The 26,080-nt window shown below is 47.7% G+C and overlaps 3 protein-coding genes across 3 annotated transcripts in view; 1 reads left to right on the top strand and 2 right to left on the bottom strand.

Annotated features, from left to right (window-relative positions):
* LOC140275682 (probable ATP-dependent RNA helicase ddx6) overlaps positions 1-26,080 on the top strand; it is a 436,375-nt gene that overhangs the window by 43,263 nt on the left and 367,032 nt on the right. The window lies entirely within an intron of this gene.
* Positions 1,410-10,392, bottom strand: LOC140275597 (uncharacterized). Its single transcript, XM_072371110.1, has 3 exons — positions 10,226-10,392; positions 1,912-9,603; positions 1,410-1,823 (listed from the first exon to the last, which is right to left on the bottom strand). Exons 1-3 carry the CDS (start codon positions 10,364-10,366, stop codon positions 1,410-1,412), a joined length of 8,247 nt encoding a protein of 2,748 aa, XP_072227211.1. The 5' UTR covers positions 10,367-10,392.
* The window catches only part of nedd9 (neural precursor cell expressed, developmentally down-regulated 9), a 30,707-nt gene continuing 23,718 nt past the window's right edge, over positions 19,092-26,080 (bottom strand). The window contains exons 3-7 of the mRNA XM_072370402.1: positions 24,685-24,783; positions 23,717-23,857; positions 20,644-21,813; positions 20,444-20,533; positions 19,092-19,907 (exon numbers count right to left, since the gene is read on the bottom strand). Of these exons, the coding sequence (XP_072226503.1) occupies positions 19,398-19,907; positions 20,444-20,533; positions 20,644-21,813; positions 23,717-23,857; positions 24,685-24,783 (2,010 nt within the window). The 3' untranslated portion in view covers positions 19,092-19,397. The remainder of the gene's footprint in view (positions 19,908-20,443; positions 20,534-20,643; positions 21,814-23,716; positions 23,858-24,684; positions 24,784-26,080) is intronic.

Here is a 26,080-nt window from a genome sequence, read left to right as displayed (position 1 = left end):
TCCTCACAGAGTCCTCACAGAGTCCTCAAGTGTCCTCACAGAGTCCTCAAAGTGTCCTCACAGAGTCCTCAAAGTGTCCTCAAAGTATCCTCACAGAGTCCTCAAAGTGTCCTCAAAGTGTCCTCACAGAGTCCTCACAGAGTCCTCAAAGTGTCCTCAAAGTATCCTCACAGAGTCCTCAAAGTGTCCTCAAAGTGTCCTCACAGAGTCCTCACAGAGTCCTCACAGAGTCCTCAAAGTGTCCTCACAGAGTCCTCAAGTGTCCTCACAGAGTCCTCAAAGTGTCCTCAAAGTGTCCTCACAGAGTCCTCACAGAGTCCTCAAGTGTCCTCACAGAGTCCTCAAAGTGTCCTCAAAGTGTCCTCACAGAGTCCTCAAAGTATCCTCACAGAGTCCTCAAAGTGTCCTCAAAGTGTCCTCACAGAGTCCTCAAGTGTCCTCACAGAGTCCTCAAAGTGTCCTCACAGAGTCCTCAAAGTGTCCTCACAGAGTCCTCAAGTGTCCTCACAGAGTCCTCAAAGTGTCCTCAAAGTGTCCTCACAGAGTCCTCAAGTGTCCTCACAGAGTCCTCAAAGTGTCCTCAAAGTATCCTCACAGAGTCCTCACAGAGTCCTCACAGAGTCCTCAAAGTGTCCTCACAGAGTCCTCAAAGTGTCCTCAAAGTGTCCTCACAGAGTCCTCAAAGTGTCCTCAAAGTATCCTCACAGTGTCCTCAAAGTGTCCTCACAGAGTCCTCACAGAGTCCTCAAAGTGTCCTCACAGAGTCCTCAAAGTGTCCTCAAAGTATCCTCACAGAGTCCTCAAAGTGTCCTCACAGAGTCCTCAAAGTGTCCTCAAAGTGTCCTCAAAGTGTCCTCACAGCGTCCTCACAGAGTCCTCAAAGTGTCCTCACAGAGTCCTCAAAGTGTCCTCAAAGTATCCTCAAAGTGTCCTCAAAGTGTCCTCACAGCGTCCTCACAGAGTCCTCAAAGTGTCCTCACAGAGTCCTCAAAGTGTCCTCAAAGTATCCTCACAGAGTCCTCAAAGTGTCCTCACAGAGTCCTCAAAGTGTCCTCAAAGTGTCCTCAAAGTGTCCTCAAAGTGTCCTCACAGAGTCCTCACAGAGTCCTCAAAGTGTCCTCACAGAGTCCTCAAAGTGTCCTCAAAGTATCCTCAAAGTATCCTCAAAGTGTCCTCAAAGTATCCTCACAGAGTCCTCACAGAGACCCCGGTCTTCACCCCGGTCTTCACCCCCCTGGCGTGATCTATATAATGTTCATGCAGCCTCGACACGTCTGTGAAAAGCGCGGCGCACATAACGCAGGATTGGACTTCATCTCCTAACGGGTCAAACAGAGAAAGCGTTTGTTCTGCTGCATCATTCTCACAATCCATCATGTCCGAGAGTTTTTCAGGGATTAAAGATTTAATTAAACGGTCCAGCTGTGAGCTGCCTGTTTCAGAACCTGGTTCCGAGTGAAGAGAATCAGAACCCGGTTCCTGGTGAGGAGAATCAGAACCCAGTTCTTGCTGAGGAGAATCAGAACCCGGTTCTTGGTGAAGAGAACCAGAACCCGGTTCGGAGTGAAGAGAATCAGAACCCGGTTCAGAGTGAAGAGAATCAGAACCCGGTTCAGAGTGAAGAGAATCAGAACCCGGTTCTTGCTGAGGAGAATCAGAACCTGGTTCTTGCTGAGGAGAATCAGAACCCGGTTCTCGGTGAGGAGAATCAGAACCCGGTTCTCGGTGAAGAGAACCAGAACCCGGTTCTTGGTGAAGAGAATCAGAACCCGGTTCTTGCTGAGGAGAATCAGAACCCGGTTCTCGGTGAGGAGAATCAGAACCTGGTTCAGAGTGAAGAGAATCAGAACCCGGTTCAAAGTGAAGAGAATCAGGAGCAGCTGAGGTGTGAGAGATGTTGGAGCCGTTCACACCAGAACCGGGTTCTTGCTGAGGAGAACCAAACGATGGCGAACCGCCTGCACGGGTTGCGACCCGCAGGTTTTCAGAACCCGGTTCGCGCTGGTTCTCCTCCTCGGAGTCTGAGACGATGACGGGTCGCTCTGAGGAGACGACGTACAAGCGGTCCGGATGAGGATACCTGAACAGGTGCTTTCTGCTGCTCACTGGAAGGCGGCGCCTTGGCTGAGATGGTTCTGATGGTTCTGATGGTTCTGATGGTTCTGATGGGAACCCTGGATCTCTGTGGGGAACACAAGTCTCTGGAGGACTCCCTGGAGGACTCTCCGCCTCCTTCCCGGCGGTGAAATGGCAGATCTGATGCGCCTGGAGCAGCTCTGCGCTGGAGAACCTGGCGGCGCATTTCCCGCAGTGATACGGGAACAGAAGCGGCTCCAGAACCGGCGCCGGCCTGGGCGCGCTCAGGCGTGTCTTGTGGGCCTTTAGGTGCGCGGTTAGGGCTGAGTAGCAGGAGAACGTGAGGTTGCACGGCCGGCACAGGTGGCACTTTGCCCCTTTATGCAGCAGCTGGTGTGTTTCCAGGCTTCTTCGGGAGGAGAAAAGCTTTCCACAGGCGCTGCAGCGCCAACGGTCCGGCGGGTTGTGGAGGTCAGAAAGGTGGCAGCTTAACTCGGCTTCAGTGGCGAAGGAGTCCGGGCAGGAGGGGCACGCGTGTGGCGCCTGGGCGGCGTGCTCCTGCAGGTGATGGATGTAGGAACCCAGGAAATGAAAATCCAGCTGGCAGCGGCTGCAGCTGAAGGAGCTGCCAGGTGTCCGATGGAGACGCTGATGCAGCCACAGCTTGTTCCACCGAGGGAACCACTTCCCACAGCGTCCACACAGGAATCCGCCCCCGAGTCTGCGGTTTACGGACTGAAGGCGGAGCGCGGGGCGCCGAGGAGCTGCCTGACCGCCAGCTGGGATGACGTCATCAGAGACGCTGGAGTTATCTCCCAGCTGGTTTCCACCCGCTTCCTGTTGAGGAAACACCGATTTCTCGGCCTCAGGAGCCACACTGAGGCTCTCTGCAGCTGCCGCCGCCTTCCAGATGTCCCTCGGGGAGCCTCTGCACGCCGTCTCCTCGCCGCTGTTTCTGCAGCAAACCAAGCAGTGCTGCCTGCTGTCGGCGGCGTGCTCGTACCGCTGCCTGCACGCCTCGCAGCGGTGGCGCCCGCCGGGAGCGTGGCACCGCAGATGCAGAACATAATGGCACCAGTGGCGATGGAGCTGCTGGCATATCGGGCATTTAAAAATGACGGGGGTGGCTGTCGTTGCCCCGGCGCCCTGAGAAACCAGGAATCCTTCCATCGCGCTGTGTGAGGCGGTCGCCTGATGCGAGGCGGCGGCCTGATGCGAGGCAGCGGCCTGATGCGAGGCGGTGGCCTGATGCGAGGCGGCGGCCTGATGCGAGGCGGCGGCCTGATGATGTGAGGCGGCCTGAAGCGAGGCGGCCTCCTGAAGCGAGGCGGCGGCCTGAAGCGAGGCGGCGGCCTGAAGCGAGGCGGCGGCCTGATGATGTGAGGCGGCCTCCTGATGGGAGGCGGCGGCGGCCTGATGTGAGGCGGCGGCCTGATGTGAGGCGGTGGCCTGATGGGAGGCGGTCGCCTGATGTGAGGCGGCGGCCTGATGTGAGGCGGTGGCCTGATGTGAGGCGGCCGCCTGATGGGAGGCGGCCGCCTGATGATGCGAGGCGGCGGCCTGATGATGTGAGGCGGCCTCCTGATGCGAGGCGGCGGCCTGAAGCGAGGTGGCCTCCTGATGCGAGGCGGCGGCCTGAAGCGAGGCGGCGGCCTGAAGCGAGGTGGCCTCCTGATGCGAGGCGGCGGCCTCCTGATGTGAGGCGGCGGCCTGATGATGCGAGGCGGCGGCGGCCGGCTTCACGGCCCAGTGGGTCTTCTCGTGGAAACTCAGACTTGAAGCTTTGCTGCAGGTTTTCCCGCAGACGGAGCAGCAGAACCGACCTTTTCTGGGTCTCTCTGAGCTGCCGGCGTCCCTCAGATGAACCTTGAAGTGACCAATGAGCTGAGTTTTGCTCTTAAAGGTCCGGCCACAACACGGGCAGCTTGCCGCGGGACGCTCCCGGTGGCGCTTTGAGTGCAGCTTCAGCTGCTGGACGTCAGCGAACCTCTTGCAGCAGGTGAGGCATCGGTAGGGTTTCTCTCCCGTGTGAATCCGTCTGTGGAGCGAAAACGCTGACATGTGCCGAAAAGAGCGAGTGCAAAAGGAGCACCGCAGGCGTTTCTTCCTCTGAGAGTCGGCGGCGAGGTTCTCCACCTCAGCTGCATCACTCCAGAGCGAACTGATGCGAGGAGGCTTCGCTTTCTTCGGCCTCTTCATCGGTTCTGCAGCAGCCGACAGGCCTGATTCCACATCCTCGGACGTCTCGCTCTCACCAGGCTCCTGTTTGATGGCCTTTAAATCCTCCGGCTTCATCCTCAGCTCATCCCTTCTCCTCCTTTTGCTCCTGACCTTTGATGGTTTCTGCACTTCTTCAGCAGCCGTCTTCCTCTCAGATGTTGTTCTAACTGTTCTGCACTTCCTCATTTTTCCGTCCCGTTTCAGATCTGCAGTCGCCTTGCAGCCGACCTCAAAGGACGGCGTCGGGACACCTTTCGGGTCTGATGTCACGCCGGCTGAGGACCTTTGACCTCCTCGTTGGTTCCCATCTGCTGTTTCTGGGTCCTCTGCCTGACCTCCGGGGGACGCTGCGATGTTCTGCTCCCGTTTAGCTCTTCTTCCTCGCTTCTTTTTCAGCGTCACAGCTTCAGTTGGAGGATGTGGGAGCTCAGGAACGGCCTCATCAAACCTCTGCTTCTTCTCTGTCTCTTTTCTTTTGCCTTTCGCTCTGTTTTCAGAAGCACTTCCTGGTAAAGAAGCAGCTGCCATGTTGCCTGGAAGTCCTCCACCTGCCTGCAGATCTGCTGCTGCTGGCTTTTTCCTCACTGCTGAGCGTTTCTTTGTCTCTTTTCTTTTGCCTTTCGCTCTGTTCTCAGAAGCACTTCCTGGTAAAGAAGCAGCTGCCATCTTGCCTGGAAGTCCTCCACCTGCCTGCAGATCTGCTGCTGCTGGCTTTTCTCTCACTGCTGAGCGTTTCTTTGTCTCTTTGGACTCGGTCGTATTTTCAGGGTTTGCACCTCCTGGATTTCTTGAGTTATCAGGAGTGTCTGCAGCTTTGTCCTCCCCCCCCGCTGGCCTCCTCTTTCCTCCCTTCGTGCCCCGGCTGCTCGACTGAAGTCCCTTCCGGGAGCCTTTTAAATATCTGGATAAGCAGGCCTCAGGTTCTGGGGTCTCGCCTTCACTTCCTAACCTGACGGACGCCGCTCTGCTCCGTCTGTTCTTAGCTTTTAGACCTTCTTCTGTCTGAGTTTTCTGCAGGTTTTGCATGTTGTGAAGCTCTGGTTTTACACTGTTTCTCCTCCTGTTTCGCTTGGCTGGTCCACAAACTGATGAGGCCTGCTCTGCTTTGGCTTCAGCTGGTTCTGCGTTGGTCTCGTTGCTCGGAGGTTCTGAGGAGGCCACATGTTTCCTTTTCCTGTTCGCTGGACTGAGCGACAGAGGACTGATGGGTTCGGTTTTAACGTCCAAAGGCAAATCCAGCGGTTCAGTCTTCATATTCACAGGTAAAGTTTCCTCAGCAGCTTTCTTCTTGATCCTTTTTCTTCCACCGCTGCTTTTACAGTTTTTCCTGGCGTTTACGCTCATGATCTCGTGCTCGCCTTCCTCCTGCTTCAGACTGAAGGCGCCGCTCTGCGCGTCGGTTTCCGTTTCCTCTCTGACGCCTAAAGTTTTTGCACCTGCTCTCTTCTTCTTTGAATTCTTCCTCTCAGCTCGTGTCTCGTGGCTCTGGACGTCACTCATCTGCACCGACTCTTCAGAAGAAGCAGGCTCCTTCATGGCGCTGTAATCCCAAACTGGGGTTGGGTTTGAGGCTCGTTTTCGTGGCGTTCGCCGCTGGGATTTTGTCTCAGCAGGCGGAGACACGGTTTCATTTTGTTCCTGCAGAAAAGCCGTGATTTCAGACTCTTCTGAGCTCATTTCTCTGCATTCGTTTTGCTCTTCTGATGCAGTTTTGAACCTGGACTGAACACAGAGTGACTCCGGTGGATTTGTGGATGACTTACAGGCCGTTTCAGGCTTTTTGCCGTTTCTTTTCCTCTTCTTTACAGTCAGTGGAGCTTCTGCTTGAGTTGAAAATGTCTCTTTCACTCCAGCTTCCTGGGAACTCGTCTTCCTTTGAGACGTGAGCGATGTGAAGACTTTCAGCTCTTCTGCTAAATCACTTTTCTTGCTTTCTCCCCCGTCCCAGCCGCTGGTAATCATAAAGAGTTTGGCCATTTTCATGAGGGTTTTCCTCTTGAATCGGCGGCCGACTTTGTGCTTCTGCTGCTGCAGCATTTGATGAAGAACTGCGTGATACCTTCTCCCCTCTCTGCTCTCTGACGTACTCGCAGCTTCTCCTTCAGGGTGAGTTTGGTCGCCTCGAGGCTGAGATTCCTCCGGGTCAGGATTAGCATCTTCGCTGCAGCGGGTTTCATTTTGCTCCTGCAGGGAAGCGCCTCCTGCTGGGAGCTGCTGAGCAGCTTCTTCAGGATTAGCATCTTCGCTGCAGCGGGTTTCATTTTGCTCCTGCAGGGAGGCGCCTCCTGCTGGGAGCTGCTGAGCAGCTTCTTCAGGATTAGCATCTTCGCTGCAGCGGGTTTCATTTTGCTCCTGCAGGGAGGCGCCTCCTGCTGGGAGCTGCTGAGCAGCTTCTTCAGGATTAGCATCTTCGCAGCGGCGGGTTTCATTTTGCTCCTGCAGGGAGGCGCCTCCTGCTGGGAGCTGCTGAGCAGCTTCTTCAGGATTAGCATCTTTGCTGCAGCGGGTTTCATTTTGCTCCTGCAGGGAGGCGCCTCCTGCTGGGAGCTGCTGAGCAGCTTCTTCAGGATTAGCATCTTCGCTGCAGCGGGTTTCATTTTGCTCCTGCAGGGAAGCGCCTCCTGCTGGGAGCTGCTGAGCAGCTTCTTCAGGATTAGCATCTTCGCAGCGGCGGGTTTCATTTTGCTCCTGCAGGGAAGCGCCTCCTGCTGGGAGCTGCTGAGCAGCTTCTTCAGGATTAGCATCTTCGCAGCGGCGGGTTTCATTTTGCTCCTGCAGGGAGGCGCCTCCTGCTGGGAGCTGCTGAGCAGCTTCTTCAGGATTAGCATCTTCGCAGCGGCGGGTTTCATTTTGCTCCTGCAGGGAGGCGCCTCCTGCTGGGAGCTGCTGAGCAGCTTCTTCAGGATTAGCATCTTCGCAGCGGCGGGTTTCATTTTGCTCCTGCAGGGAGGCGCCTCCTGCTGGGAGCTGCTGAGCAGCTTCTTCAGGATTAGCATCTTCGCAGCGGCGGGTTTCATTTTGCTCCTGCAGGGAGGCGCCTCCTGCTGGGAGCTGCTGAGCAGCTTCTTCAGGATTAGCATCTTCGCTGCAGCGGGTTTCATTTTGCTCCTGCAGGGAGGCGCCTCCTGCTGGGAGCTGCTGAGCAGCTTCTTCAGGATTAGCATCTTCGCAGCGGCGGGTTTCATTTTGCTCCTGCAGGGAGGCGCCTCCTGCTGGGAGCTGCTGAGCAGCTTCTTCAGGATTAGCATCTTTGCTGCAGCGGGTTTCATTTTGCTCCTGCAGGGAGGCGCCTCCTGCTGGGAGCTGCTGAGCAGCTTCTTCAGGATTAGCATCTTCGCAGCGGCGGGTTTCATTTTGCTCCTGCAGGGAGGCGCCTCCTGCTGGGAGCTGCTGAGCAGCTTCTTCAGGATTAGCATCTTCGCAGCGGCGGGTTTCATTTTGCTCCTGCAGGGAGGCGCCTCCTGCTGGGAGCTGCTGAGCAGCTTCTTCAGGATTAGCATCTTCGCTGCAGCGGGTTTCATTTTGCTCCTGCAGGGAAGCGCCTCCTGCTGGGAGCTGCTGAGCAGCTTCTTCAGGATTAGCATCTTCGCAGCGGCGGGTTTCATTTTGCTCCTGCAGGGAGGCGCCTCCTGCTGGGAGCTGCTGAGCAGCTTCTTCAGGATTAGCATCTTCGCAGCGGCGGGTTTCATTTTGCTCCTGCAGGGAGGCGCCTCCTGCTGGGAGCTGCTGAGCAGCTTCTTCAGGATTAGCATCTTCGCTGCAGCGGGTTTCATTTTGCTCCTGCAGGGAGGCGCCTCCTGCTGGGAGCTGCTGAGCAGCTTCTTCAAGATTAGCATCTTCGCTGCAGCGGGTTTCATTTTGCTCCTGCAGGGAAGCGCCTCCTGCTGGGAGCTGCTGAGCAGCTTCTTCAGGATTAGCATCTTCGCTGCAGCGGGTTTCATTTTGCTCCTGCAGGGAAGCGCCTCCTGCTGGGAGCTGCTGAGCAGCTTCTTCACTCCCTCTGCATCTCCTCCTCCTGGCTTTCTGGCCACTCATTTGTTCCAGGTCTCCACTTTGAGACGCCAGCAGCTCGTCGGCTGGAGGCAACGAGGACAAACCTCTGAAGAGCTGAAATGTCCCGCTGGCCTCAGCAGTCTGCCTCACAGAGGTCTTTTTCCTCCTCTGGTTTCCCGGTGAGGAGAACCCACTCTCAGCTTTCATGTCCCTTGCTTCCAGCTCCAGCTTCACAGTGTTTTTATCGACCCTTGGACCAGTTTCCTCCTCGCTCTTCAGCACAGTTTCTTCTGCCTGTTTCAGCCTCTCGCTGTCTGCTTCCCATCCATCCGCAGAAGGTTCATCTCGAAGCTTTTCTTTGGCTCTCTTATCCAAACCAGCTTCTTTTATTGTCCTTCTTCCTCTTTTGGCCGTTTGTTTGACGCCGGATGTTTCTGCTGCTTGATTCCTCAGCAGTTCTGTGATTTCAGACTCTTCTGAGCTCATTTCTCTGAATTCGTTTTGCTCTTCTGATGCAGTTTTGAACCTGGACTGAACACAGAGTGACTCCGGTGGATTTGTGGATGACTTACAGGCCGTTTCAGGCTTTTTGCTGTTTCTTTTCCTCTTTTTTACAGTCAGTGGAGCTTCTGCTTGAGTTGAAAATGTCTCTTTCAGTCCAGCTTCCTGGGAACTCGTCTTCCTTTGAGACGTGAGCGATGTGAAGACTTTCAGCTCTTCTGCTAAATCACTTTTCTTGCTTTCTCCCCCGTCCCAGCCGCTGGTAATCATAAAGAGTTTGGCCATTTTCATGAGGGTTTTCCTCTTGAATCGGCGGCCGACTTTGTGCTTCTGCTGCTGCAGCATTTGATGAAGAACTGCGTGATACCTTCTCCCCTCTCTGCTCTCTGACGTACTCGCAGCTTCTCCTTCAGGGTGAGTTTGGTCGCTTCGAGGCTGAGATTCCTCCGGGTCAGGATTAGCATCTTCGCTGCAGCGGGTTTCATTTTGCTCCTGCAGGGAGGCGCCTCCTGCTGGGAGCTGCTGAGCAGCTTCTTCAGGATTAGCATCTTCGCTGCAGCGGGTTTCATTTTGCTCCTGCAGGGAGGCGCCTCCTGCTGGGAGCTGCTGAGCAGCTTCTTCAGGATTAGCATCTTCGCAGCGGCGGGTTTCATTTTGCTCCTGCAGGGAGGCGCCTCCTGCTGGGAGCTGCTGAGCAGCTTCTTCAGGATTAGCATCTTCGGCCTCAGAAGCCGGAACACGATGATCAGAGCTTCTCTCCTCGTGGTCCAATCTCCTCGGACACATGACCCCAAACCTCTGCTGCTCTTCAGTCTGCAAACAGAGACGAGAAATTAAAAGATGGAAAACAGACGGTTCTGGCAGTAAATCCACTTTGTAAGTATTCTGTCATGATATCCTGGTTCTGTTTGAAGCTTATTGCTGCTGGTCTGTGTTTTTAGTTCCTTTTGCTCGACTGTTTTATCAGAATCTAGATTCTGTTTCTTTCCCTTCATGTGTTTGTTCAGTTTTTAGTTATATTTTATTCTGTCTCAGTTTCCCAGACTCACCAGGATTTGTCCCCATTACGCTTTTATTCTAGTTTTTAATGTTTCGGATCAGATTGTTTTATTTTGAAAGTCAGCTTCCTGTTCCTTCTCTTTAATTTCTCCCAGGTTGCGTCTCACATCAGGTGATTATGTTTATTATTAGGTGATTCATTCTTGATTTTCAGGCTTTTTTTCCACCTGGAATATTTTTACGAGATTCCTGCCAAGAGTTTTGGTAAAATTCTGCTTCTGGGCCCAAACTTCTGGACTTTAACCATCGATTTCCACAGTGACGTCAGTATTTCCAGGTTCTTCCTTCCACCTTCTGATTAATCTTAGGTTAAATACCGACACGTTTGTGCGGCTACAATCAGCTGAACACACGGCAGAATCTCTCTGATTCTTACTTCTGGGCTTTTCTGAGCAGAGTTGGAGGCGAGCTGCAGATCCTGAACCACGTCGGTTTCTTCTCTCGTCTCATCGTTTGTTTCTTGCTTCTCAGCTGAACTCAGGTCCAACCTGCTGCTTTCATCACGTCTCTCCACCATGATGCCACCAGCTTAAAGGACGGAAATCTTCCTAAAATCGATAAAATAAAAAAAAACGAGGCTGATAAATATGATAATCAGACCGACCTGACATTCGGCTTCACTTTAAATCAAACTGCAGTTTCCTGAGTCGTGTTTTCATGTTTATTCTTAATAAATTATTTTGATTACAGTTAACGCATCAAGACAAATAACCTTTTTAATCATTTTTAAAGTTTAAAAAGTGACTAAAATGCAGTTTTAAACATTACCGACAACCGTTTTCATGCATTATTCAGCCTGTTTCCATCTTTATCCTGATTTACTTGTATTTATGGCGACAAAAAACCCAGAAACACGACATTTCATTAAAAATTAAAGTGTTTTTCACCTCAGAGCCTTTCTTTGACACATTTATCATGTTTATCTTCAAACATTTTTATCTCTTAAAGCTTTTTAAAGAGCGGCTGAAGTGCTATTAGTCACAGGTCCACAGACTTTTCCATCTGATCGAGATTCACAGATCGAGCTAAAGTGTTTTTAAGGTCACTTAAAAACAGCTGATCGACTGCATTATTTATCTGGACGTTTACTTGTTTAAAGATTTAAATGAACCCTTCCCGGCCTTCCAGTTCAGACCAACTCTGAGCCAAACACTGCTGTCCCTCCTCCTAACTGATGGTTTCTGGACTCTGAGAACAGATGAAACTAACAGATATGAACACCAGTTCTCTGCCACTCAGACACTGAAGAATCAGGATCTGATTAAAGACTTTTTACTGATTCTTCCTGAGGTTCATTTCACTGATTTTCTGCTGTTTTTATGTGGATAAAATGACAGAAAAACATGAAAAAGATCAGAAGTTGGAGCAGCTTTGTTCATAGTTGTGTTCATGAACTCAGAAAATGATCAAAAAGGAAAAAATAACAGAAAAACGTGTTCAGAGTCCAATGTTGTGGAATCCCAGGCGCCGCTTGGCGATGATGTCACCAGTGACGTCACCACATGCAAATAAGGTGATTAAATTTACTACCTTCGTAAACTCAGTATTTTTCCCATTAAAACTTTCTCTTTATCGCTGATCGTTTTCAATCTGCAGCCCGTTGGAAGTTTTCTTCACTTACAGGCACAAAACTTTAAGAATATGTCCCGAAATGTCCCTTCAGGCGTTCCGTACTTTTCTGATAACATAACAGAGTGATCCCCCCTCACAGCTGGGGTGTTACTACACAGCCCGGCTGAGCACGGCCACAAACCCGAGCCGTGCCGTGATAAATCAGGATCGGTGCACGTGTTTCTCACCGCGGTCCGGAACCACAACCAGGCGGCTGCTGACGCTCCTCTGCCGCAGTTTTACTCTCACAGATGTCGACAAATCACCGCATCTGTCGGTCCTGCGGTGCGTGTGCAGGCTTCCCGGCTGATTTCCTGCAGCCTCGGTTGTGTTGCCAGATCGTGAGAGGGAAACAAGCACCCAAACAGGCTGAGCACCAGCAGTGCTCAGTTTTTTAATGCGTGCTCACTCCCGACATTACGGTATGTTCCTCTCTGAGCCGATTTATTCATTAAATCTTTCAAATGGTTCAGTTTTTTAATTCTTCTTGGTCAAATCTTCTGGCTGGAAGGGAAATAACACTTAAAACAGCTTGTTTTTAAAGCGGCCCCTGAGAGCCGTAATGTTTAGTATAAACACGCACACGAAATAAACACGAGGGTCGGACCAACCGGAAAGAAACGGATGACGTAACAACCACGTGATCATATCAATAAGTAATCAATGACTGAATGAGATAATGATCTTTTGTAGATTAGACTTCTCTGCACTCGTCTTAAAACGTCTGCACAAAGGTGAATTCAGGCTTTTAAAACTCACTTTAAGGGGAAAACAAAGCAGATACAGAAACTCTGCTGATCACATGACTTTTACTGTGGATTTTAGGACCAAGAGTGCAACAGTGAGGCTCTCTGTGAGGAAACAAAGAGCAGATTGCACCTCTTAAGGAAGCTTAGATCCTCCAACATCTGCTCCGAGATGTTTTATATCTTCTATCAGTCTTTGAATCTGAAACCGAACAAGCTGATAAAGAAAGATCTGATCTGGAGCTTCTCCTCAGAGAAGAAGAAAGCTGCTCAAGTTGGACAACACTGCACATCCTCTTCATAAAACAGAGGCTTCTTCAGCTCAGTTGCAACAATAACCTTCGACAAAGACTCTCCACAGTGACTGTTTCATTCGTTATCAGTCAGCAAAGGATTTAAGAGCATTAATAATGTACCTTTAAATAGGCCCCGACTCTTCCTGCCTCTCAGCAAAGGTGAAGGCGGAGAGAATTGGTTTTCCATGGATCCAGCAGAAGGGAAAGTGTTGTTTTTAGAAAATATATCCAACATTTAGAGAGAGAAAGAAACAGGAGACACATGAGAAGCAAAACTGTGGATATCTGTAGCATTTATAAGCCTGAAGTTGCTTAGAATCAACAAACCTGGCAACCGATGCTGACTCTGCCCCCTCCCCCTCCTCAGTCAGATAGTTTCTAATGCAGACAAACAGCTGATCAGAACCACACAAATCTGATTATAATGAATTACTGAGAGTTAAAAGAAAGCTCAAATGAATGAGAAAGAGGTGAAGCAGAGAGAGAAGAGGCAACTTTATCAGATTCAGATCATAAACTGGAGAAAACAACATGTGAAATGAACTAAAAACACGTTTTTATATTTTTTATTGTTAATGTTTTGGATAAATCAGAGTTTGAAAACTCTGATAATGAGAAAACGACAGCTTCTCCCAGTGATGAAAACACCTTTTAGTTTGTGCAGTTTTCAGTCCTCAGTCAACGGTTATATGAGTGCCATCGGGTCGGATTAATGGCTAAATTACAATAATAATCCATCATTAGCAGTGATATCCTCCATGGCTGCAGAAACACAGGAAAAAGCAGCAAATAAACAGCAAAGAGCTGACAGGATACCTTTATTTCACTTTACACAACTGTAGTGTCTGATGTTTACTGATGTGCAAAGTTGGGAAAATGATAAGAAGTTAATTGCCATCTGAGTAAGGGAATTATGGGTATAAATCAGGACATTTTGAGAATAACATACTCCCCAAGTAAGTTTGTCCAAGAATAGGCTCAGTTCTGTGGAGAATGAAACCAAAACGGATGTTTCAAGAAACAAATGTCGACTTAAACATGTGGAACATCCAGGAAAGAAGTAAAACAGCAGGAATTTTATTACTATGTGGAGTAAAAATATGGAGAATATGTGTTTATATATACAGATGGGTCCAAAGAACATGCAACAGGAGCAGCAGCAGGGCTGGTTCCTGTTTATAAAAGGACAATTTTAAGAAGAACATCAGATCATTTAAGTGTATATGCAGTGGAATTATGTGCAATATTACATGCTATAGAATGGATGGAGGGGGTGAGGGATGGGAGGATATTTATATGATCATTTTCATCACTCTTCAGTATTATAAATGGAAAAAACACATCAGGAAATTTGATATAAAATACAGTTAAAAACATCCAGATTAATGCTACAGGGGAGGGAAATAGTGTCCATGTGGGTATCAGCGCATGTAGGAATAAAAGGAAATGATAAACATAAACATAAACAAAAAGCAGACAAAGCTGGTTCACTGGTTCATCCCTTGAGTTAGGAGCCTTTTTTCTGCCTGAATGGGTCAAAGGTCAGAGTTAAGCGGCTGAACAAAGAAAAAACACTGAAAATGCTCAGGAACAAGGACTGAAGATGAGGGAAAAAGCAGAAAATGTCCAAAGAAAAACTCTGAAAAAGCTTCAGAAAGCTGCAGAACTGTTGATCAGGACACTTTAAAGGTTAAAGAAATGAGGCTGATCAGTTTCTGTGTTTCTGTAAGTTAGACAACTTTCTTTTGAAGCTACAAAAAATGTCTCTTTTACATGGAATGAGCTCTGAGTTGTGAATATAAATGAGCATCATCTGGCCTGAATAAGACTCTTCAGTTTGTTCTGGTCGTGTTCTGCCGGTGCCGGTCCGGTTCCGGTAACATGCTTAAAGCCAGACCAGCATCATCAGACTGAAAAACGATTTAAACAGCGGTTTTATGTGAGGTTTCTTGTTGAATTTGCTCATTTCTGCAGCTTCAGGTCACCTGACGTCCTTCCACGTGTTGAACACCAGGTGGCAGCACCGCGCCGATGGAGCCCAAACAGGCTGATTTTATCCTTCAACAAAGGAGAGCTAATTCGCCCCCTCTGCATCTTTGTATTTATGATAAACTGCTTTTATCAGAACAAGTCCGCTACACGTGAGTGTTCCTTTTACTTCATGGTAATATTCATCATGGTGCTGCTTTATTAATCCATCATCCTGAGTACTTTATATTTAAATAGTTTCTACTTTTACTGAAGTTTTTCACTTCTATCTGCATCACTGGTGATTGTAAAGTTGAGTTCTTTGTTGTAAGAGTGTAACGGAGTAAATAGTTATTATTATATAGTTATTTTATTGTTGGTATGTTGGCTCTTGGGCGTCTCCTCCTTATTGCTTGCGTGGTTACGTCATCAGCTGCACCTGGTGGACGTCAGTATTGAGACGATGCGTCCGAGGTAAGTCGGTTCCTTTTTAGCAGTCTGTATGTGGGAGTTTCATTAAGCATTTCCATTCCTCTGCAGTATGTGGGAATTAAACGTGCCTGACCAGCATTCTCAAGTGTTATGGAGGAGAAAATAAACCAGTCTGAACACCGTTCCTAAAACACAACGCAGGGTGCCATCAGAGAAAGAGATCTGAACCTGCCAGTACCGAGGACCGGTTACAAGAGCAGGTCTGATCTGAATTAAAGGCGCCACTTTGGGTCAAAGGAAATGAAAGTTGTAAAAAGTGCTTTAAATTCTCCTTCTTTGGCTCAGAGAAGGTTCTCCACCTGAGCAGCTCTGGCACAGTTTAAATGGCGCTGTGTGGGATCAGCACTGAGCTCTAAGGAGCGTTTTGTTCTGGGACAAGGCCTCCGTGGGTCTGCAGCTCGGTGTTAATGTTCACACTTAATGTGATGATTGAGCAGTGATGCAGGTTTGAAGGCCGGTGCTGGAGCTGGAAATGGACCCTGCTGCTATCAGACCGGGCCGTTAAACAGATATTTTATGGCAGAATAACTGCACCATCTGCTCTCTTTAGCCACAGTTTCTTTAACATTTCGCCCTGAAAACACCAATAATTAAACATTTTAATCTCATGCAAAGTATTTTTGGATTAAACAAAGCTTTTTCTGTACTTTTGATCATATCTTAAAGGGGTTCAAGTGGGAGATAATCGTGATGACTCATCCTGTACTAACTTTGCATCCAGTTAAATACTTTGTGAACCCTTTAAGTTCTTTTAAAGGGAAACTTCACACTTTATCATCCAGGTTTCAACAGGCTGCAGATTAAAAAGAGATGAAGAGAAGCTGTTAATGTGAAAAATATTCAGTTTGACCCAAAGTTTATGAAGGGAGTAAACTTAATCACCTAATTTGCATGCGATGACATCACTGATGATGTCACTGATGACATCACTGCTCCTCGGATTCCACAACATTGGACTCTGAACACATTTTTCTGTTATTTTTTCCTTTTTGATCCTTTTCTGAGTTCATGAACACAACTATGAACAAAGCTGCTCCAACTTCTGATCTTTTTCATGTTTTTCTGTCATTTTATCCACATAAAAACAGCAGAAAATCAGTTAAATGAACGTCAGGAAGAATCAGTAAAAAGTCTTTAATCAGATCCTGAATCTTCAGTGTCTGAGTGGCAGAGAACTGGTGTTTATATCTGTTAGTTTCATCTGTTCATATCTGTTAGTTTCATCTGTTCTCAGAGTCCAGAAATCATCAGTTAGGAGGAGGAACAGCAGCCAGCATCTGTCACATCTGTCTCCTGGACAGATGTTAGGCTCAGAGTGTCTGACCCCCCCTGGTTCACTTCATCAGGACTCAGAGAAACCCAGTCCTCATTCCTGCTGACACACTGGTTTCCATTCAGACCCCCCCATGACCCATCTACCTCCACCTTTTCCCCGTCATTACGTCCGTCTGACAGTGAACCGGCTGAAGGCTTTTATTTAATTCATCCGTTTACTGGAACATTTTGAGCATGAAGACGCCTTAATTCAGGGATAATTCAGATAAAACATGTCTGTTATCAGGTGTTAATGTGGGACTTTCAGCCTGTTTTACTCAGAGTGGGGGGGGGTAACTACACCACATACTCGTTTGGTATAATAAGGGGAATAATTCTGGTTTATCCTCATAATGTGTCTGTTGGCCAGTTTAACTGTGATCTGTTGTAAAATCCAGATATCAGCAGATACTTAACTGAAATGACTCTGATTTGGAGTTTTAATCTGAGAACTTCTCCAACAGCGGAGGAGCTCAGTGAGAGTTGTGTTGGTACTAATGAAGCCTCAGATCTGGCTCGCTTGGTTTCCGTTTGCAGCTTTTGGAGCGACGAAGCTGTAATTTCAGAGCCTGCAAATACTTCACAGGAAATGTTTGTGGTAAGCCAAGGAAATGACAAACTCTGCAGAGCTTCTCTGAGTCTGTCTCCGCTACAGTCAGCTGTGCGTCGGCCTCCTGCTGGTGGCTGGAGGTAGTTTCCCCTCTGACCTCCTGCAGCTGGCCGCTGACAGGTGAGTTTCCACCTGGCAGCTGTTTTTCAGCAGGACAGACAGGATCCCATCAGCTCCAGGGAGCTTCACACATCGTCTCTGCAGCACCTTGTGCAGTTGTTGTAAGGCAGAGAGTTATTTTTTCAGAAATCTGGCCCTCTGCCTCCGGTGACAGAAGCCTCTGCTGCTGCTCAGTCCGGGACTGAGTGTTCTGGCCTGAGAGGATGAATTACAGCTGCCAGGACCGAAATAACTCATAGATCCACAGAGCTCCCTCTGGGTCGCTAACATCAGCCAGAAGCTACTCCTCCTACTTGTTTGGAGCCACAAGAGTCCTGGGGGGGCTGGAGCCCATCCCACCTGGACATGAAGCTGACCAATGAGAGTCACTCATTAACCAAACAGGCTTGTGTTGGGATTGAAGGAAGAAATCAGAGCATCCAAAGGAAACTCGAGCAGACACAGAGAAATTATATTGTTTCAGCATCTGATTCAGATTCAGTTTTATTTATAAAGCTCCAACTCTCAGGTGGAAATGTTCTGCTGTCAGCTGCACTGAGGAGCATGCATCTTCCATCCAGCAGCAGCCTCAGAGGATATAAGAGCCCAGTGGATAAACTATATCTGAGGCTAATGTTCCAGCAGAGTTAGCTAAAGACTGTGAATGTGCAGCAAACACTTTTCATCCCACTGCTTTAACAACTTGGTCCAGTTCAACGCTGGACTGAAGGAACTGAGCCACAAAGAGGATCAGTTCCAGCTCTCAGAGCCTGAACTTCAGAGCAGGGAAATGGAAGCATCTGAGAAATAACTCCTCATGGTTTATTTACTGATTTATTTCTTCCTTTAGCAGCAGCTAACGCTAACAGCTTAGCTAATGAAGATGACGTACACCAACTTCTAAGGAGTTACTGCTGCTCCTTCCTGAAAGATGAACATTATTGTTCCCACATTACTTTGTTAGCTGAAGCTAACGCTAACAGTTTAGCTAATGAAGAAATAACTCCTCATGGTTTATTTACTGATTTATCTCTTCCTTTAGCAGCAGCTAATGCTAACAGCTAACGCTAACAGCTTAGCTAATGAAGATGACGTACACCAACTTCTAAGGAGTTACTGCTGTTCCTTTCTGAAAGATGAACATTATTGTTCCCACATTACTTTGTTGGCTGAAGCTAATGCTAACAGCTTAGCTAATGAAATAACTCTTCATGGTTTATTTACTGATTTATTTCTTCCTTTAGCAGCAGCTAACGCTAACAGCTTAGCTAATGAAGATGACGTACACCAACTTCTAAGGAGTTACTGCTGCTCCTTTCTGAAAGATGAACATTATTGTTCCCACATTACTTTGTTAGCTGAAGCTTTCTGGCTGAACGGTTCCGTTCTGTAACTCAGACAACCTGCAGCTGTGTTTAAGGAGTGTTTCCAACACAACACCGGTCCTCTCCTCACTCTCGCTGTGCTAACGTTAGAAATAAAACAGGACAGAGGGCCGCTGAGCTTAAACCAAAGTCTCAAACATCTCAATAAGACCCCAGGAAATGGTGCCAAAGGAGGGCAGAATATGTCATCTTTACTTAACTCAGTAAAGACCATGAGATATAGAAGAAGACTTTATATATATAAAAACAACAGCTTTTAAAATGTCAGATTACTTTATCGACTTTGTGCTGAAACTTAAATCTTCTGCAGTTCAATTTTCTACAGATTTCATCTTTTTGTGACTCTGTGGAAAAAATATTTAACTTTATCTTGGAATAATCTGTATGTTCAGAGCCAGTTTTGATCCTTTTAAGTTATCCTTATATGTTTATATATATATATAAATATATTAAACTATAAATAAATATATATATATATATTTCCTTAACTCAGTAAAGACTGAGATAAAGAAGAAGAAGACAAACAATTTTAGACATTTTAAACAATAGCTTTTAAAATGTCAGATTACTTTGTCGACTTTGTGCTGAAACTTAAATCTTCTGCAGTTGACTTTTCTACAGATTTCATCTTTATGTGAAACTTTATCTTGGAATAATCGGTATGTTCAGAGCCAGTTTTGATCCTTTTTCTGTAAACTCGGACACAGAAGATGACGCCGCCTCGTGTTAAGAACAGTCCTTTACTTTGTGGCGAGCTCCACAAACACAGACATGATTTACACGGAGATTTACTGTCACACCAGCCACATTTTACAGTTGACAAAGAAAAACAGCTCATAAGGTGCTTCGTAAAACAGGAATGTTATGAAAAAATGTGTTCTACAGACACCAGTACTGCATCTACATATATATCCATACCATAATATAAAACTATCTACACAAAAGTAGAGCAGATATTTACAGAACAGACTATGTACAAAGTCTAAAACACAACCGGGTTAATGTAGGCGCGGCGAGATGAACGCGGTCACAGGTTGGCCATCTGCAGCAGCTGCTCTTTAAACTGCTGGGCGTGGTGCGACAGATCCGTCACTCTGTCCACCATCTCCTGGATGGCGCCGGTGTTCGGGTAGTTCAGAGCGGCCGTTTTGGTGGCCGCCACCACCGTCTTTAGCAGGTCGCACAGCACGTTGCTGGAGTTCATCACCCTGTTGGCCACCTCGGGCATGGCGGCCTGCCTGGACAGGGTGTCCCCGATGAAGACCAGTTTGTGGGCGCTGAGGATGACGAACTTGCTGTGTGCGACGAAGATGCGGGGGGGCTGGCCGGCTCTGACGCAGCTGAAGAAGGCGTCCACGGCGCTGAGGAGCGTCACAAAGTGCTGCTCGCACTGCTGCGAGTAGAAGCTGAGCAGCTGGCGGTCCCGAGCGCACACGTGGGCGGAGGAGGAGTCGGACGGCGAGGTGGATATCCACTGCGTGATGTCATTCTCCACGGGTTTGATCACTTCCTGCTCCAGCTTCTTGAACTGATTGATCTGTGGAAGATGAAAGATGTTAATTTTCCACCATCGATAAACAGCAAATCATCTTGTTGAGCTTTTTCCCACGAAAACGCAGATTTCTGAGCTGGAAGGACGTCTGCTGGTAGTAACCACGGCAACGGGAAAGCCCAACTAATGCCTGGAATAAGACCGAAGGGAAGAGGAGACGTCTGGGATGCAGAGCAGGAACAAAGTGGAGGAAAAGGAGGAGTTTAAACCATTTCTTTAGGGGAAATGTGAGAAAGTGAACCTGCAGCTTCTTTAAAGTGCTAAATATCTGGTTTCAGCTCCTCAAAGACTATCAAAGAGTTTCTACATGAATAAGAATAAAAAGAGAATAAAACATTTCAGAGGCTAATTCAGAACAATCTGCAGATTGCTTGTCGCAGTTTAATCCCTGAAGCATTAAGATGCCTCCTCTGTCATTCGGCAGCATCACAAAATGACCTCAAAACTGTGGGATTTCCATTTAAAAGCGAAGGAAACGGCAGTTTTCTCCTTTGTGAGTCTTAAAGTCTGAGCAGTCTCACCTGTTCCTGGCCCAGCTGAACTTGGCTCTGTTTGATGATGTTTTCCTTCTCCAAAAGTTCCTTCTGCTGACGTTCAAAGTCTTCTTTGCCCTGCGGGGGGGAGCAAACAGGTGAGGAAATGCCCCTCGGACTCGGTTTGAGCTTTGATACGTTGTCTCTGTGTCTTTATTTCTTTGAACAATATGAAATTCTCGTCTTACCTGCAGATGCACGTAATCGTAATCTTCCATCCAGCTTTTCACACACTTCTCGCTGTTGTTCATGGCGTCTTTGTCCTGGCTGGAGGACACGGGGAAGGGCTTGGTTTGGCCCTTGTAGTTGTCATTATCTGAGCAGGGGGAGGTGAGCGGGTGGATCAGATTCTCCTCAGGTGTGCTTCCGGCAGAGAACGACCCGTCGGCATGTGTTCGTCTGAACAGCAGCTCCGTGTTGCTGCCTATCGTGGAGGCCAGCTGCTTGGCGTCGTCTGGAATGGTCCTGGAGACCATAACGAAGCGGTCCAGGTCATCGCTTTTGTTATGGTGCTTTCCGGACGAAGCCAGAGCATTCAGAGCCCAGCTGCAGTTCTCCAGAGCCTGGTAGGTCTGCAGAAGGATCTGCTGCGAGTCCTCCAGGCGCCCCAGCTGCCTTCTGAGCTTATTGTTCAGGCTGGAGTCCGACAGGGACGTGGAGTTGGCTGCAGCTCCTCTGCCAAACGCAATGAAGTCCCCCACAGCAGCCCGGACCCTGTCCAGCACAGTCCGGACGTCGTTAGCGTGGCGCTCCATGAAGGGAAACGTCCTCCAGTGAGGGGAAGCTGCCATGGAACGCAGCGCCCCGACAGACTGCTCCACCCCTTGCTGCAGGCGGTGCAGTCTCTGCACGGCGGCGTCCACATCCAGAGCGAGGCGGGCCTCGGAGCTGGAGCCCGTGGAGGACGAGGAGGTGGACATGCTGCTGCGCGTGCTGCCGGTGCTGGAGAAGGACAGGCGGTTAACGCCGTCCGCCACATCCGCCGCTGCACGAGCGTCCTGAGCGGGGATGTCATAGATGCCTTTGCTTCCGTCCCTGTCGGCGGGCGAGTTTCTGTGCTGGGGGGGCGCCATGCCCCGCGGGAAGTCGTATATGTCCCGCTGAGACCCCGCCCCTGAATGCAGGGCAGGTGGAGGCACGTCGTAAATCCCCTCGTTGCCGTTGGAGTGTTGGTGTTGGGCAGCAGGGTCGACGCTCGGGGGGAAGTCGTAATGAGACTGGGGGCTGTTTGCAGGCTTGGTGAGGATGGGAGGTGGGACGTCGTAGATGCCCTCCTGTTTGTGCTTGAGAGGCTGCGGGAAGTCGTAGTTTCCCTCCTGGAGGGCTGCGTTGGTTCTGCAGGGCGGCACCGAGTAGACCTGTGGACGAGGATAACCAGCAGAGGTTTTACTGCACAGTCTGTGTTTGTGATTCATTTAGTCACTTATTTCACAGAAAGGTCGTGTAAGCTTTTACATTTATATACGCTGTAAACCTCGAGCACAGAGATTCATCACACCTGCTCCTCCAAAGGTAGGCGAGCTTGGTATAAGTTCACAAGCTATTTCTTTTTAAATGATTTCTTTAGGTGGTTTACAGCGTTTGAACTGTGAAAACCATCAACTCTATCACTGCAGTCTTATGCCTTCAGTTACTGCCCAAAGCTCACAGTTAATTGGCATCTTCACCTCTGGTCTGTGCACTTTTTATTTAATTACACGCTTATTTAATGAGTAAAGACTGTTTATTTATGAAATAAGTGGGGTCCCAGCATCGATCCCTGGGGAACACCCGAAGTCGAGTGGAAATTATACTTCCGCCTGCACACCAGGGCTGCAGCAACGATTATTTAGGCAAATGATTATTCCATCGAAGATGAAAGAAGAAAGAAACGTTTCAGCTCAGTTCCTGAGATCCTGTAGCATTGATGCTGTGCTATCGTGCTAAGCTAACTGGCTTTTACAATGGACACATTGTTCAGTATTTTCTCTTTTCTTTTCTTTGAAATGCTTCCAAACTTTAGACATTTTCCCTCTGATTTCGCTCCTCGTTGTTTCCTCCATCAAATCAAGCTGCTACAAACGCAGCACGTGCACGTTGTGCGACAGTAATAACCGTCCGTGTGAAACGGGGCGACCGCTGAGCAGAACATGTTGGCGGGAATTAACGAAGCATCGAAACTGATAATCTGCATGAAGGATTTTTTTTAATCTGAGTTACTCGAGGAATCATTTCAGCCCTAAAATTCAACATCAAAATGATAAATTAAACCAGTGAAAAACATCCAGACAGCCTTTAAAATCCTTTGGAGGATGTTGAGCTTGTGAAGTCTTCCACCTCTGGGACGTAAACAGTTTGCTTTGACTGAATCTGAGGTTCAGCTATCAGCCAATCTGCTCTTCAGTCCCCTCAGACTTTCTCCAGGAGGCTCAGAAGTGCTGGGAATGCTAAAAAGAAGACTTCATGCCTCATTAGTAACTTCAGTGAATGGAAACCTCATATTGGCTGTCCACATTGTCAAGAAATCAGTATTTTCAAGGAGAAATCTAGCTGAGGGAAACCAAGCTACTCGTTTAAATAACCTTAAAGGAAGCAGCCGTCTCTAACCAAAGTATTAACAGTTTGCAGAACTGCAGTCTGTTTGAGGAAGTGAAAAACAACTGGAGGGTGTAGATTCTAAATTTGACGCCTCAGAGTTTCTGCCCTAGATTCCTTCCTCTCATGCAGTGCGATACAACAGAGCTTTGGCCCTCCTCCAGCCTGACGGAGCAGACTGTGTTATAACATGTGTGCCACAGGGCATGATGGGAGCACAGCGAGGTGAGCACTGGCCTGCAAGTCATTTCCATCAAACCTCAAAATCCACTCCTTGCAGCGAGACGGTCCTTCCCAAACTGTAATTAGGAACGACGCAAATAACAGTCCCGCGGCATATTTCAGGTTATTACAAACAAACTGATGGCAGACTGCCTGGTTGGCTCTGGTGAAATCTTAGAGGCTCTGGAAACAGAGGAGTTCTGCTCTTTTGACGGTTTTTCCTGCTGGAGTTCAGTCCTGCAGCCAAACACGAGAGGAGTTTCTGGTTCAACTGGCAAGTAGAGCTTTAATTTCCAGCCGCCACAAGAATGTCATAAATGTGTCATCTGACGTATTATTAATTTAATACGGACAATTAAGAGAAACACTAGGAGCTGTGTCAACAAACCTTTTCCAGCTTCCTTAACTGGGTTTCATTCGACTGAACAGATCGAACTGATGTGCACTTTCAAGCTGAGGTCTTACCCCTTGTGAGGAAGGCGGTATGTCATAAACGCCCTCTGTCCTGAGGTCCATCTGAGATGGAGGAACGTCATAGACTCCCTGGTTTCTAGCTCCACCCTGCTGGCCGGGATACCCCTGCTGCCCCGGTGGAACATCGTACACCTGAAACATGGATTTAGTGGAAGATAAACACCAAATAATTTGGAAAAAAAGAGGGAAACAGACAACTCATCAGATCCTCCATCTGCCACATTTGTGTGAATGTAACAGAGTCGATTATACAGCAGTAATATGTAGGTTTATAATAACACAAACTCTGTGTAAATAGTTATTACCCGACATGTCTGACCTCCTGAGTCAATATGTGGAACGTTTGAGACTCAGTTTTTTGTACCTTAACGTTCACTTTCGAGGGACCCTCCTATATATGTGTCTCACGCTTTTGCCCCTTTTTGCTGTTGTACTCCTCGGGAGAGGGACTGTGGTCACAGAAAGTTTTAGCCTCTGTTAACTTGCTAGTGCGCTAACATATTTCTGTGTCATTTAATCTGTAGTTGATCACGATTGACCGGAGGATTTAGTTTTTTACACCTTTCGTCAGAATAAAAGGAGAAAGATATCCTGGTCTGGGCCTGTTCATGTTCATAAAAACACAGACAACGCTAGAAATGAACCGGTTACATGAATATGCGGATCTTTATTTAAATGATATTTAAAGTATGTTGAAGAGTAGCTGCAGCATTGCAGGTTTTATCAGCTTAATAACGAGATGACTGGGCAGAAAACTGCCTTCTGAGAAAAATGGGCCAGAACGAGGAACAGGATGTGCGGCAGATTCACACTGAGAGCCGTGTGGCGGCGTTCTCGTTTCCACTCATGTGCTGTCGGCTCTTGTAAAGTGATAGAAATGTGCAGAAAGTGTGGCTGCTGTTGTTCACAGCTTTATTCCACCTGACAGAAAGGTCGTGCTGTGAACATGAGACACCTACCCCCTGCGATCTGCTGGGTGGGACGTCGTAGAGGTCCTGCTGGTTGTGCTGTCCGGGGCTGAAAGTGTAGGACTGTCCCACTCTGGTCGGGGTCACCACCTGTCGGATCACAGCAGGCACAGAGACGAACAATAAGAGCTGCTGTCTGAAACAACGACCGCTGGTCAACAGCAGCTCTCACACTGATGAATTACAAGCAGTCCTGCTGCCAGCAGCTCTCTTTGTCAATTGTGCTGCCTTTCCTTTTGTTATGTCTGTTTCTCATTCCTCGTCCTTGGGTGACCCTGGGATGGTAAGTTATTACATTTGAGGCTGACTACGTCCAACCCAGGAAACCAAGTCATAAACAAGAGCTGGCTACTGCAGAGCAAATGTCCCTGGTCAGCTGTTAGAAAGCTTCGTAGGAGCATCCAACTCCCTGGTTTGAATCTGATGGGGTCCATTTCTCATCTTCTGATCCAGTGCACTCTTTAATGAATGAATAAAACATTTGTTTCCAAGTTGTTAGAAAGGAAAAGGCCCAGTACACATTTTGTCTGGATGGATCAAGCTGCCAATTATCACTATTTTCTTAAGGGGAAAACAACCATATCTAAACATCATTAGGGAAATTACAATGGAACTAAATGCAGGAATTGGTTATATGTGGTGTGTCCATTGTGTTAATTCTCATGATGGTGATAAAACCCACTGTTAAATCTAAAACGCAGTGTGATATCAACATATAATAACGGACTCTTTTTCTTCTGAAAGTTGATCTTTGTAATAGCCTAGAAGTTGAAGTATTACAAGCAATTTGAATATAAAACCAATTAACATTGGCTGAGTGAACCAAAATGAACAGTATTTAACTTTAACCAGCTGAAATAAGAGTTTTCATATTAATTTCCTGTTTAGAAAAATTCAGTCCTCTTTTAAGAAGCTTAAAAGTTAAAAGAAAAGCAGTTAGCTAACATTAGCCGTTAGCTAACATTGGCCGTTAGCTAATGTTAGCCTATGCTAAAACCCGTCAAACCACAGGGAAGTTGGTTGTTGTACCAAAACCAGAGTACAACAAAGTCAACAATACTTAGAAAATGTATATTTTAAATTTTTGTTCCTGCTTTTAGAAATTTGTACAATTTTCCAAAAGCACAACTAAACCAAAAATGATTAGCTAACATTAGCCTGAAGTAGCTGCTTATACAAAACAAAGATAGGGAGTTAAAAGCAAAACAGTGCATTTAGGTAAATAAATGTTTTTTATTTTACTTATTATAGTATTTATAGTAACATTATAGTAATTTATTTATTACTTATTTGTTTTGGTAAAATTTTGTTTTGAAGGGGCAACAATGTCGAGAGGTGTTTTGTTGTTGGTACTAGCTAATGTTAGCCTGTAATGTAATAGTGTTAG

Source organism: Leuresthes tenuis, unplaced genomic scaffold, assembly GCF_036924035.1.
Source record: "Leuresthes tenuis unplaced genomic scaffold, fLeuTen1.0.hap1 SCAF_18, whole genome shotgun sequence".
NCBI lineage: Eukaryota > Metazoa > Chordata > Actinopteri > Atheriniformes > Atherinopsidae > Leuresthes > Leuresthes tenuis.
This window is presented reverse-complemented; position numbering and strand designations above follow the sequence as displayed.